Source organism: Carcharodon carcharias, chromosome 11, assembly GCF_017639515.1.
Source record: "Carcharodon carcharias isolate sCarCar2 chromosome 11, sCarCar2.pri, whole genome shotgun sequence".
Lineage (NCBI taxonomy): Eukaryota > Metazoa > Chordata > Chondrichthyes > Lamniformes > Lamnidae > Carcharodon > Carcharodon carcharias.
In genome coordinates, this window is record NC_054477.1 from 36,095,406 (window position 1) to 36,109,380 (window position 13,975).

Genomic DNA, 13,975 nt, shown 5'->3' on the forward strand with positions numbered 1-13,975 from the left:
GAACATGAGGGCTGCAGTGCAGGCTTGTGGTTCGGACGGGGATAGTTCGTGGGAGGGAGCAACGGTTTCCTTGTGAGGTATAGAAAAGCATTCCTGTTCTTCCTGAGCTAGAATAAATGCTAAAAGGAGCAGCTCTTTAGCACTTACCTTGGCATGTCAGTACCTCCCACAATGTATCTGCTGCTGGGAATCTCATAGCCTGGGGTTCCCACTTATTCACTTACATTAAAGTTGTGCCACTGATGATAACACAAATGTTAATTAGGTCCCCATCTGCCTTTTGTGGCAACTTCAGTGATGGCCTAATTTGTTTTTGCTTAATTTTAAACATGCAGGCATGTGGCCAGGCTTGTTCCCAATATTTTAACTCCTCCCCCACAACTTCTCCCACCCGTGAGGAGTTAAAATTAAGACCAATGAATCAGATTTGTCCTGATTATTCTCTTGTTGTTCCTAAATCAGCTTTACTTTGTGAACCTTTGTGATCAAAGCAAATTAGTAGATACAGTCCAAAACATCCAAGCCCAGATGTTAACTGAGTAGTTACCAATGTGCGTTACTGTCACACTCTATCTTTCCATGACAGCAGTAAACTGGCTGTGGTTGACTAACTGAATTATCAAATACACTGCCGAAAATTTAAACCAATTAAAAGAATAAAGCAAAATACTGTGGATGCTGGAAATCTGAAATAAAAACAGAAAATGTGGGAAAAGTTCAGCAGGTCCAGCAGTATCTGTGGAGAGAGAAACAGAGTCAACATTTCAAGTCCTCATGACTCTTATTCAGAGCTCTGAAGAAAAGGCATACAGACTCAAAACATTTACTGTTTCCCTCTTCACAGATGCTGCCAGACCTACTGAGTTTTTCCAGCATTTTCTGTTTTTATTCCAATTAAAAGACTGTGTTCTTTTCCCTAGTTTCCAAACCACATAAAGCCTAAATTTTCTGCTTGCTTTACCTTCACAGTATAATCCCAAATCTTTCCTTTAAACAATGTACTCCCAAATGCATTCCTCTTGCAGATAAACCACTCAGTGGGAGTGCTGCTATGGGACTAGGGTTAGGAGAGCATTTTTCTTAGGCTGCTTAAATTATATAAACACTATACTTGTGGCCTGGAAAATGTGTCTTGTTTTACGTCAAAATATGGTGATAGAGAGCATTCTGGGGGGAAGGAGTTAACACCGTGATGTTCAAGAAGCTCACAATTTTCTACACTAGATGAGTCAGTTAATTAACAAAATGTACCAGGCTCTGAGTGATCCATGTAAACCAATCAGCTGCTCCTCTCAAATCATTTGATGCTCCTTTAATTAATTGAAGTAGATGGTAATCACTCCACTATTGGTGACTGGGCTTTCAGTGCCAAGACTCAAAGCTTTGGAATTCTCTCCCTAAACCTCACTACTTCTCTTTCTCATTTCTACATTGAGATGCTCCTTAAAACCTACTTCATTGGATGTCCCCTTATGTGACACCACCACAGTATCAAATTTTGTTTGATAAGACTGCTGTAAAGCGGTTTAGGATGATTTGGTACATTTAAAGTACTATAAAAGTGCATGTTATTGTTGTTATTTTGGTAAAAGTTTGCACCCAAATGTTAATTTTTCTCTGGTGGAGACTGTGGATGGATTTTCCAAGGCTACAGCAGAGTCAGGGAGAAATATCTTTCCCTACTTTGCAAGACAGAAGAACCTGCTATATAACAAGGTGTTTTCTCTGCTTGCTTTTTCAATTTGTCTAAAAAGACAGGTTGTTTTTTCTTGGGTTTAAATAGCATTTAAACATTAATTAACTTTACCTAAACATTTTTACTATAGCTTAAAAAAACTAGTTAAATTTATAATATAATTGTAACTCTTCTAAATATAACCTATGATTTAGTAAAATTACTTATTTTGACCAGAATTTCAACTTCAATTTTGTACCAAAATTTAAAAATGCATTTTAGGACTTTCTCCCTGTCTTCCTTAATGTGCCCTCCTGATTTGTCAAATGCATTTCAATATTGGAAGCATCTGAGGCAATGAGATCAGTCTACTAATTACCAACGTTGAAGCTAAGGCTAAGATAAGGTCAAGGGAGGTACTCTGATGTTGGTCTCTTTGTGTTTAGGGAAATAAAGTGAGACTAAGGAACAGCAGGAGACTATTCAGTTGCTTGAACCTGTTTTGCCATTCAATTAGGTTATTGCTGACCTGTATCTTAACTCGATCTACTCATCTTGGACAAAAGCTAAAGTAGACACAAAATCCAAAGCAGCCTCCAAATAATATTTCTATTTACGAATATTTTTCACAACTAACAGATTAATTAAGTTAACCACAAAGGAGGTATAGGAACAGTAAATGGTGCACAGGCTGGCTCCGTATTAGTTAATATTCTGTGTGACGATCAGGCTGTTGTAAAAGAATAAGAGAAAAGAGGCGTGATAAGCATTTGGTCAGTCAATTAATCAGCCCACTCAAAACTTTCACGGCTGATCAGTGGCAGCACCAGCTTTATTCTGAACTTGGGGACAAGCCCATGGAATAGTGAGAAACCATGAACAACACTACGTCTGGAATTTCGCATAGAGGCGGTGGCCTTGCCACTGGCTGAAAATTCTAAGCCAATTCTTTATCCATGCTAATAGTTCACGCCGCCACCCACCCCCACCCCACCCCCCATCTGTATGAGCCCTTATTTCGTCTTTCAACCTTTTCTGCGGCACCTTATGAGATGCCTTTTAGAGATCCAAGTATTCCACATCTACTGGTTCCCCCTTATAGGTCCAACTAGTTACATCCTCAATAAACTGAAATAAATTTGTCAAACAGTATACTCCTTTTGTAAAACCATGTTGAATTGTTCCAGTCATACTATGCTTTTCCATTATCTCTGCAGCTATCTCTTTTAGAACCTTTGGATGGATGCCATCAGATCCTGGGATTTGTCAGATTTTAGTCCCTTGAGTTTCTCAAGTATTTTTTCTTTGCTGATATTAATTACTTTAATTTCCTCGCTCATATAGCCCCTTTACCCTCTATTCCTGGTATGCAACATGTGTCTTCTACTGTCAAGACAGACACAAAATATTTGTTCAATGTCTCTGCCATTTCCTCATTTCATATACTTCTAATAGCTCTTACAATCTATTTTTTTAACTCCTGGCTATTTTACTCTCATACTCTACTTTTGCCCTTCTTATCAAATTTTGTGTGACCCTTTGCTGAATTTGAAAACACTTCCAATCCTTAGTCTTAGTATTATTTTTTTCAACATTACTTGTCTCTTTTTTTAATCTAATACTAACCTTAACCACCTTAATAAGCCTGGGATAGACTTTTCAGGTTTTTGTTTTTCAACGGATTGTATTTTTGTTGGGACATTTTCAATTGTTTCTTTAAATGTTTCCCACTGTTTATTCACTGCCATACCTTTCAGTTTATTTACCCAATCAACCTAAACCAGCTACCAATGCAGTTAACTTTGTTTAAGTTTAAGATTCTTGTTGGGATTGAAATATGTGATTTTCAAACTTAGGCTTGGATTTTTGCAACAAAGGCAAGCCTTTCTGTGGTTGCCAAAATGGTGGATGAGCCTGAAAGTCAGAAGGCCCACCCCTGAACACGGCACCTACCACTTTCATGCGGGGTGGGAATGAGGTTGGGTCGTACTTGAGCATGTGCATTTCGCGGAGGCAGCTGCCCATAGAAATCTGCAGCTGCCTCTACTTGTGTGATTTTGGTGTAAGAGATGTCTGAAACCCAACATGCACATATTATAACAGGTGGGAGCAGGTCTCAACTTTGTGGATTAGTTTTGATAGCCAGGGTACCCTTTTGGTGAGGTAAGGTACCTCTTTAGATATAAACATACGAACACAAGAACTAGGAGCAGCAGTAGGCCACTCAGCCCTTCAAGCCTGCTCTGTCATTCAATAAGATCATGGCTGATCTGATGGTAATCTCTTGCCTACCCCAATTAACCTTTCACCCCCTTGTTAATCAAGAATCTATGTAGTTCTGCCTTAAAATTATTCAAAGACCCTGCTTCTACTGCCTTTTGAAAAAGAGCATTCCAAAGACTCATGACCCTCAGAGAAAAAAATCTTCTCTTCTCTGTTATTATGGTTCGAGGAGTGTTGGGGGAGGTCAGGTATCCTTTGGGGGAGTTAAGGTGCCCTTTCAGATTACTAAAATTAGACATGAATGTGTGTAAAAAGTACATAAATGCATTGAAACTGTGAAGCTCATTAGAACTATCAAAACAACTTTCAAAAGTGTCAAGATGAACTGTCAAAGGGAGCTGTCAACCATTTAAAACTGTCATTTAACTCTTTCAAAAAACTGTCTGAATGTTAAAAAAAAACTGCTTGTTCTTTTGCTGTCTGTTGATACAAGCCTTAGGGATATCATTACTGGATCAGTGCTATATAGGGAGCCTGCCACTTCATAACTTGACTGACAGCTCCAAGTGTCTTTGGACTCTTTGAAGTGGGGCTATAAATTCCAATGTCTGATATTTAAGGGATTACACAATTAAATGAAATATTTGTTGTTATAAGGGATAATATACTTGAATGAATGTAAAGATAATAAATGGGTTTTTATGAATGAGTGTGCTTTTAAAAAAAATGTCTGCAATAGTCACTTGTAACTTCACTTTATTTAATCTCAGCATGGGTCCTGAGGTTTGCCCATAGTGGATACTGGGTGAGTTGTCATGGTAGGTATAAGGACAAAGGGTGGTGGGGGCATAGATTGGCAAGAGTTGATTCAGTTGACATAGGGTCTATCAAGGGCCATGGGGGTCAATGGAGGGCATCCTCAATGATTATGGAAGCCCAGCACATCAGTGCAAAAGACAAGGCTGTAGCATTTGCAACCATTTTCAGACAGACGTGCCAAGAGAATGATCCATCTCAGCCTCCTCCTCAGGTCCCCAGCATCAAAGATGCCAAATTTGAGCCAATTTGATTCACTTCACATGATATCAAGAAACGGCTGAAGGCACTGGACACTGCAAAGGCTATGAGCCCTGACAACATTCTGGCAATAGCACTGACGACTTGTGCTCCAGAACTAGCCGTGCCCCATGCCAAGCTGTTACAGTACAGCTACAACACTGGCATCTCCCTGGCAATGTGGAAAATTGCCCAGATATGCCCTGTCCACAAAAAGCAGGATAAATCCGTCCATCCATTTTCAAACTGCTTCTCCTGGTGAGGGTCGTGGTGGCAGTCAGCTGAACAGGGCCGATCAGACTTCCCTTTCCTCAGCTATGGATTCCAGCTCCTCCTGGAGGATTCCCAGGTGTTCTCAGGTCAGTTGAGAGATGTAATCCCTCCAGCGTTTCCTGGGTCAGCCTCGAGGTTGCTGCCGTGCCAGTACAGCTCCTGCGGCAGCCCACCAGGGGGTACCCTTATCAGACGCCCAAACTACCTCAACTGGTCCGTCTCGATCCGGCGGAGCAGCGACTCTACTCCGATGATCTCCCAGATTGTCGAACTCCTCACTCTGTCCCGGACAGTACACCCAGCAGTCCTGCGGTGAACTCTCATTTCCGCCACTTGTACCCACAATCTTATCCTTGCCGGTCATTACCCACAGTTCATGACCATAGGTGAGGATGGGGACGTAGATCGACTTTTAAACTGACAGCTTTGTCCTAAAACTGAGCTCCCGCTTCACCACCATGGACTGGTACAGTGCCTGCAGAATTACAGCCGCCACATCGATCCACTGGTCAATCCCACGCTCCCCCATGCCATCACTTGCAAACAAGATCCCAAAATACTTGAACTCCTCCACTAAGGGAAGCTGTTCTCCCCCTCACCTAACACAAAGGAAGGTGGTTGTGGTTATTGAAGGTCAGTCATCTCAGCTCCAGGGCATCACTGCAGGAGTTTCTTAGGGTAATGTCCTTGGCCCAACCGTCTTCAGCTGTTTCATCAATGACCTTAATTCCAAAATAAGGTCAGAAGTGGGGATGCTCGCTGATGATTGCACAACATTCAGCGCCATTCGCGACTCCTCAAACACTGAAACAGTCCAAGTCCAAATGCAGCAAGACCTGGACAATATCCAAGCTTGGGCTGAAAAATGGCAAGTAACATTCGCACCACACAACTGTCAGGCAATGACCATCTCCAACAAGAGAGAATCCAACCATCACCCCTTGATGTTCAATGGCATTACCATCGCTGAATCCCCTACTATCAAAATTCTGGGGGTACCCTTGACCAAAAACTGAACTGGACTAGCCATACATACACTGTGGCTACAAGACCAGGTCAGAGTCTAGGAAATATGCAATGCATAACTCACCTCCTGACTCCCCAAAACCTGTCCACCATCTACAAAGCACAAGTCAGGAGTGTGATGGAATACTCCCCAATCGCCTGGATGAGTGCAGCTCCAACAACACTGAAGAAGCTGGACACCATCCAGGAAAAGGCTGTCTGCTTGATTGGCATCACATCCACAAACATTCACTCCCTCCAGCACCAACGCACAGTAGCAGCAGTGTGTACCATCTACAAGATGCACTGCAGGAATTCACCAAGGCTCCTTAAGCAGCACCTTCCAAACCCATGACCACTACCAGCTAGAAGGACAAGGGCAGCAGATAGATGGGAACACGACCACTTGGAGGTTCCCCTCCAAGTAACTCACCAACCTGGCTTGGAAATATATCGCCGTTCCTTCCCTGTTGCTGGGTCAAAATCCTGGCACTCCCTTACTAACAGCACTGTGGGTATACCCACACCACATGGACTGCAGCGGTTCAAGAAGCTAGCTCACAACCACTATTCTCATCCTGGGGAGTTACCATTGACCAGGAACTGAACTGTACTAGCCATATAAATACTGTGGCTAGAAGAGCAGGTCAAAGACTGAGAATTCTGTGTTGAGTAACTCACCTCCTGACTCCCCAAAGCTTGTCCATCATGTTCAAGGCACAAGTCAGGATTGTGATGGAATATTCTCCTCCTGCCTGAATGAGTGCAGCTCCAATAACACTCAAGAAACTGGACATCATCCAGGACAAAGCAGCCCACTTTATTGACACCCCATTGATCACATTGAACATTCACTCATTCCACCACCGATGCAGAGTGGCAGCAGTGTGCACCGTCAACAAGATTCACTGCAGCAGCTCACCAAGGCTCCTTCAGCAGCACCTTCTAATCCCGTGACTGCTATCACTTAGGACAAGGGCAGCAAATGCATGGAAACACCAACACCTTCAAGTTCCTCTTGTTGCCACGCACCATCCTGATTTGGAACTATACTGCTGTTCCTTCACTGTCAGTGGGTCAAAATCCTGGAACTCCCTTCCTAACAACAATGTGAGTGTTCCTACAACACGTGGACTGCAGCAGTTCAAGAAGGTGGCTCACCACGACCTTCTCAAGGGCAATTAGAGATGGGCAATAAATGCTGTTCTAGCCACCGATACCAACATTCACATGAACAAATAAAACAAGAGATTGGCGTGGAGGGTATAATGGGCCATAGGGATGGGTGGCATGCTTGAGGCAGCATAGGTTGGCATGGATGGGGCATAAGGAGGGGGAGTGACAGCTGGAGGCCTCTCTTATGTTTTTCTGTTTACTTTTAAAACGTTGATAGAGTGCCGGTGCAGCAAGGCATGTCTTCTGCCCAGCCTGCCTCTGCACCCGGCATCCACCGCACTTGTTCTGGGGTCGTCTGGCCTGACTCCAAGAGAACCCCGCTACTCCAGAATGAAAATCCAACCTTCTAGGCCACTTTCTCCCAGGTCAGATTTGCAGAGCTGGGATATGTCCTAGCTCTGCGGGAGCCCAAAATTCCAGGCCTTAATGTGCAATTCAGTTGTATTATGATCACTATTTTCCAGTGGATCTTGAACTTTGATATTACAAATTAACCTTGCCACATTGCACAACACTAGATCTAAAATAGCTTTATCCCTAGTTGGTTCCATAACATTTTGCTCCATGAAATAGTCATAAAAGCATTCTACAAATTCAACCTCCTGGCCCTCTTTGCCAATTTGATTGGTCCAGTCTATATGAAGGTTAAAGCTTTCCACAACTATTACATTGCCTTTGTTACAAATTCCAACGATTTGTTATTTAATGCTCTGTACAATGGTATAACCATTGTTAGGGGGGGCCTATAAACTACGTCTTGATATTCCTTATCTCCACCCATACTGTATCAACCTCCTGATTTTCTGAGCCACGATTGTTTCTCACTAATGTCTTTACATTATCCTTTATCATCAGGGCTATCCCTCCTCCTTTTCCATTCTGTCTGTCTTTTCGAAATAATATTGGGAAATATGTATTTCCCAGCTTGGTAACCTTGTAACCCTGGCCTGAATTTTATGCTCCCCAACTGGTGGGTTTTTAGGTGGGGCGGGGGAGAGGAGCGTGAAATTGAAGGAATGGGATTCCCTCGGGGTTCCCGTCCGCCCTGACCACACAGCGATTTTACAGTGGGGCAAGCAAGACCTTGGACAGGAAGCCCGCCCCTGTGCCAACTGAGGCCCTTATGTGGTCAATCATTGAGCAAAGGAAGCTATTAACGATGTCAGAGGGTACCGGCTGTTCAAGGAGAAGGCTTACCACCTGGTGGGGAAACTATTGGAAGCAATTCTGAGGGACAGAATTAATCTACACTTGGAGAGGCAGTCAGCATGATTTTGTTAAGGGGAGGTCACGTCTGACCAATTTGATTGAATTTTTCAAAGAAGTGACCAGGTGCGTGGATGAGGGCAATGCATTTGACATAGTTTACTTGGGCTTCAGCAAGGCTTTTGATAAGGTCCTGCATGGGAGACTGGTAACGAAGCTAAGAACCCATGGGATCCAAGGCAATTTGACAAATTGGACCCAGAATTGGCTGAGTGGCAGGAATAAGAGGGTGATGGTCAAGGGGTGTTTTTGTGACTGGATGCCTTGTCCAGTGGGGTTCCACAGGGATCGGTGTTGGGTCCCTTGCTGTTTGTGGTATATATAAACAATTTAAACTTGAATGTAGGAGGGTTGATCAGTAAGTTCACGGATGACACGAAAATTGGTGGGGTGGTAAATAGTGAGGAGGATAGCCTTAGATTACAGGAGGATATAGATGGGTTGAGCAGTGGCAAATGGAATTTAATCTGGATAAGTGTGAGGTGATGCACTTGGGCGGGACAAACAAGGCACGGGAATACACGATGAATGGTAGGGCCCTGGGAATTACCGAGGATCAGAGAGACCTTGGTGTGCATGTCCACCGGTCCCTTAAGGTAGCGGGACAGGTAGATAAGGTGGTTAAAGTGGCATATGGGATACTTGCCTTTATTAGCCGAGGCACAGAATATAAGAGCAGGGAGGTTATGCTGGAACTGTATAAAACACTGGTTAGGAACCAGCTAGAGTATTGCGTGCAGTTCTTGAATCCACATTACATGAAGGATGTGATTGCATTAGAGGGAGTGCAGAGGAGATTTATCAAGATGTTGCCTGGGCTGGAGGGTTTTAGTTATGAGGAGAGATTGGATAGACTGGGATTATTTTCCCTGGAGCAGAGGAGATTGAGGGGAGACTTGATTGAGGTATATAAAATTATGAGGGGCATAGATAGGGTGGACAGGAAGGAAGTTTTCCCTTAGTGGAGGGATCATTAACCAGAGTGCATAGATTTAAGGTAAGGGGCAGGAAGTTTAGATGGGATGTGAGGAAGAATTTTTTTACCCAGAGGGTGGTGGGAATCTGAACTCACTGCCTGAAAGGGTGATAGAGGCAGAAACCCTCATAACATTTAAGAAGTATTTGGATGTGTACTTGCGATGCCATGGCATACAAGGCTATGGGCCTAGTGCTTGAAAAAGGGATTAGAATAGTTAGGTACTTGTTTGACCGGTGCAGACTCAATGGGCCGAAGGGCCTTTTTCTGTGCTGTAGACCTCTACGACACATTCTAAGGGCAATTGTAGATGGGAAATATGTACATCCGTTCCAGCATTGTCTACATCCCAAAAACAAGCAATTAAAGAGGAGACTGGAGAGGGCATGAAGAAACGGGAAAAAACTGCAGGGATCAAAGCTAAAGTAAGAAGGAAATTGGGTAGAAGTCTTAAGCAGCTGACTAGTGGAAGAAAAGTACTGGCAGAGACAGTTGCATGAGTGATCTATTTCCAAGAGCTCTTAGCACTTAGTATTGAAGATGATAGTAAAGGGGCCAAGAATAGGGCTCTCAGAACGTGTTTGTCATTCGGAAAGGAGGCTTCATTTATCTGTGCTCAAGGCATAATCCTGTAGTATGAGCATAATTTGGCTGAGGAAAGAGAGGCTAAGTCATACATAACATAGTTGACCCAAATGTGGCAAAGAATGACTAGACCAGCTCGGGGCAGTCGAGTTTCAGCCACCTGATTTAAGGATGTTATGGTGACGACTATTCTGAGATGACAAGAGGGACGGGAATGGAAATATTTGTGAATCTATCAGACAAAGAACATTTCATTCAAAACAAAGTGCAGGTTCGTTGTACAGAAATGCATAACATGTTCTTTAAGGGTATTCCAGTGGACTTTTGAAAAGCTGCTTTACTTCAATGTAAAATATCATATTTGACAGGCTTCGGTGATATGTACACTACAACACAAATTCATGCCTGTTAGGGATCTAGAAATACAGCACAGTTAAGGAGATATTTACCATCGCCGGGGTCGACAATCTCCACAGTTGCAATCTCTGGGAATTCAAGAACAGCCATGACGGGCTCAGAGAGTAAAATCTGGAATGTTTCAGACTGTTCGTATTCGTTATCTGTCAAAATCCGTACTCTCCAAGTCGCTGTGGTTTGACCTGGATTGAACTGCACCTGTTTTTGGGATTTTCCCCTGAAATCCTTATCCTTCTCAGCTGTGCCATCCTTTGTACCTATGCCTGTCAATAGAACATGAAGAGCAGCTGGGTCAAAATCCAAGTAAATCCAATGCATACCCCGTCAGAGATTGCTTCCATATTGGCAAAACTAATGAATGAATGCTTAGCTAGAGTAATTTTGATGCATAATTAAAGATTATAATGGGCCACAATTTCCTTAATCAGAATTCCGCCGGAAGGGGAACAGAATTTAAATCAGTTTCTGCACTGATCTTGCTGACAGCAACTTACACAAAAATTTGAGAATCTTGTTAACATGAAACATAAAAACTAGCATAAAGCAAGCAAAAACAAGCAAGGCCCAAAGAAACCATGGAGCATATGTCATCTTTTTTAAAGTCCCTCTTTATTTTACTGTTGCTGTAGATGCTGAAGTATGAAGGCATCATTTACGCACATGCAGCATAGCATATTTAAGAAAATTTAATTTGGAAAGCTTTTCTCTGCTTTGTTGCATTTCCTCACAACATTAAAAAAAATAGCATTCAAAGATACAAAAAATACAGTGAAGATTAGAACAGCATCATTATATACCAGCAATATTTCCATGTTCCTCATTATAGTCCATAAGTTACGGAAGTAAAACAACTGAATTGTTGATAAGTACCATAGGGAACTGACAGTCAGGTGTCACTTTGCCTGTGAAGAAGATCAGCATGTTGAGAAATGGTTTGGGATTTGTGTCTTCAGAGAATAAAGGAAGACCATCTACTCTCCTGTACATTGTGCATGTTTTTTTTTTGTTGCTTGCAGATGAATAAAACATCAAGTGCAGAATTTTATTTCTATAGTAGGTGTTGAATTCTATATTGAACATCATGTTTAGCACAGGGCCTTTCTTCGATTCTAAGATAAATCTTCAGGGCCTTTACGCACTAGTTGTCATAGGGCTGGATTTTACAGGGCACCATGGTCCCAGGCCTTCCGGCAAAGAAGTTGGGAGTAGCCCACTCAGGTGAGGAACTGCTACCCATAGCCATTTAATGGCAGATATGTCATGATATGCTATTAAGAGATTGGAGGAGGAATTTTCACCGCTCAGGGACAGGAGGTTCTGCCTCAGGGAGTTGACAGAGCTCAATAAGAGGTCAGCAGTTCTCTAGTATTGGCAGTGCTACTGGGAGTGGTGTCCACTGCCAGCACTGGAGGAGGAGAAGTACTGCTTGAGGAGGCTTGCTGTGCTGGATTGTGGCTTTTTAAGCATTTGGGGATCTCACTGAGTACCAAGCCAGCAGGCCCCAGTGAGGGGATTGGGAGCTGGGGTTTGAGAGGCCATGGAGAGGAAGGGAACCTGGGAAGGGGCAACACCCTGGGGTCCCTCCAGTTAACCCAGGGGGCCCAGTAAGGATGAACTGCACCCCTCTGCTCACCACCAGCATAAAATCCAGCCCATGGTCTCTGATCAATTTCTGCTTTTTGATAAGTTAAAGCACAACAAAGGTAAGAAAATGTCCATGTAGCAGATGTCAAACAGTTTTACCAAACAGTCATTGTAGGAAGTTGGTTAGTGGTGACACCCATTGTTAAATCATTACTTCAGAACATAAAATGTGACATGGAGCAGTTTCTTAGCAGCCAGGAAAGCTGTAAACATTCTCTTATTTTTTTAAATTTGTTCTTAGGAAATGGACAATTCTGAGAAGAATAATACTTACAGCCTATCCTAGTTGTATTGAATGCACTGGGAGTCAATCACATAGGGTAAACCTTTATGGTGCCTGTCAATGTGCGTTCAGGCAGGGGGCCTGTAAAATCCTGACAGGGTTCTTCTTGCCGCTTACTCGCTTACTCGCTGGGTCACTTAACGGCTGCTTCCTGCTCAGCTCCAATTTTTAGCCCAGCAGGAGGTGGTCAGGGGCTGGGGGAGGACCCCCTGCCACCAACTCAGGCCATGGGCAGGAAGCAACTTTGGCTCCCGACACTTGTTCTGTGGGTATAGTCCCAGCAGTGGCCACCGGTCCCGGTGGTACTGCTGAGTCTCGAGAGCTGCCAGTAATTCAGATTGGGGGTGGAAGGCACGCCTCTAGCCAAGTAATGGTCCACAGAGGCAGAGGTGCATTTACTGCCAACACCTTTGGTGGCAGGGTGGGAAACCCCACCCTCCAAAAAATACAGCCCAAAGTGTGGGACTGGAATATTTGTAAGCCAGATCAGATACAGATAGCCAATTCCCTTCTCTTAAGAATATTAGGGAGCCCGTGGGCTTTTATGACAATCCAGCAGCTTTTGTTATTTTACTGGTACATGCCCATAAATTGAATTTCATAACTTGCCATGATGGGATGTGAACTCAAGATCTCTGGGTTACCCATCCAGTACCACAATCACCAGGCTAGCTGTAGATTTGAATGCAAAAGCCTGACCCACCAACTTGTCTATCACAGGCATGAAGTGACTAGGTAGCTTTTAGTTAGCTGTTTCATATCAAAGCACACAGAAGCAACCTTTGCCCACCTGCTCCTTCTGGTTGACATGTACGCCATGCACTATACTCAGTAAAACTGGTGTCAGTACCTCAAAAAAACCCTCAGTTCAGCCCAATGCTCACCCAGCTAAGGACTCGGGGCCCAAACAGGAAAGAAAACTTATAAAAATGGTGCTTTGTGTTACAGCATTCCAAAAAAACAGAATATAATTAAATACATTTCCGTAATACAGTTAATGAAAATTTAAAAGATAATACATTTAATAAATGGGTACAACTCCCCAGGCAGCTGGCTCACCCACACATACAGTACACTTTGAATGTGAGTCTTGGCTGGAAAGAAGCAGGTTTTTATGGCTAACAAGGCCAAGAGAACACAAAGGCAAAGGATAGGAATGCAGAAATTTCGATCTGTGCCAAGCTGGGGAATATGATAGTGGATCCTCGCGGCTTCCTGGATATACATGCAGCTTGGAAACCCTCTACACAACCTTTGGATTAAACATCCTTATCTGCCAAAATTGATTAGAAATCAAATCACTTACTCTGCACTTTCAGCCTTGACTTCATTGGACACAGAAAGAAAAACAGCATCCTAGCTTCCAAAAATTTTAATACTAATCTGTTTTGACAGC

General features: G+C 43.2%; 1 protein-coding gene across 1 annotated transcript in view; it reads right to left on the bottom strand.

The window, feature by feature from the left end:
• The window catches only part of LOC121284011 (FRAS1-related extracellular matrix protein 2-like), a 277,796-nt gene that overhangs the window by 162,238 nt on the left and 101,583 nt on the right, over positions 1-13,975 (bottom strand). The window contains exon 4 of the mRNA XM_041198924.1: positions 10,685-10,915. Within this exon, the coding sequence (XP_041054858.1) occupies positions 10,685-10,915 (231 nt within the window). The remainder of the gene's footprint in view (positions 1-10,684; positions 10,916-13,975) is intronic.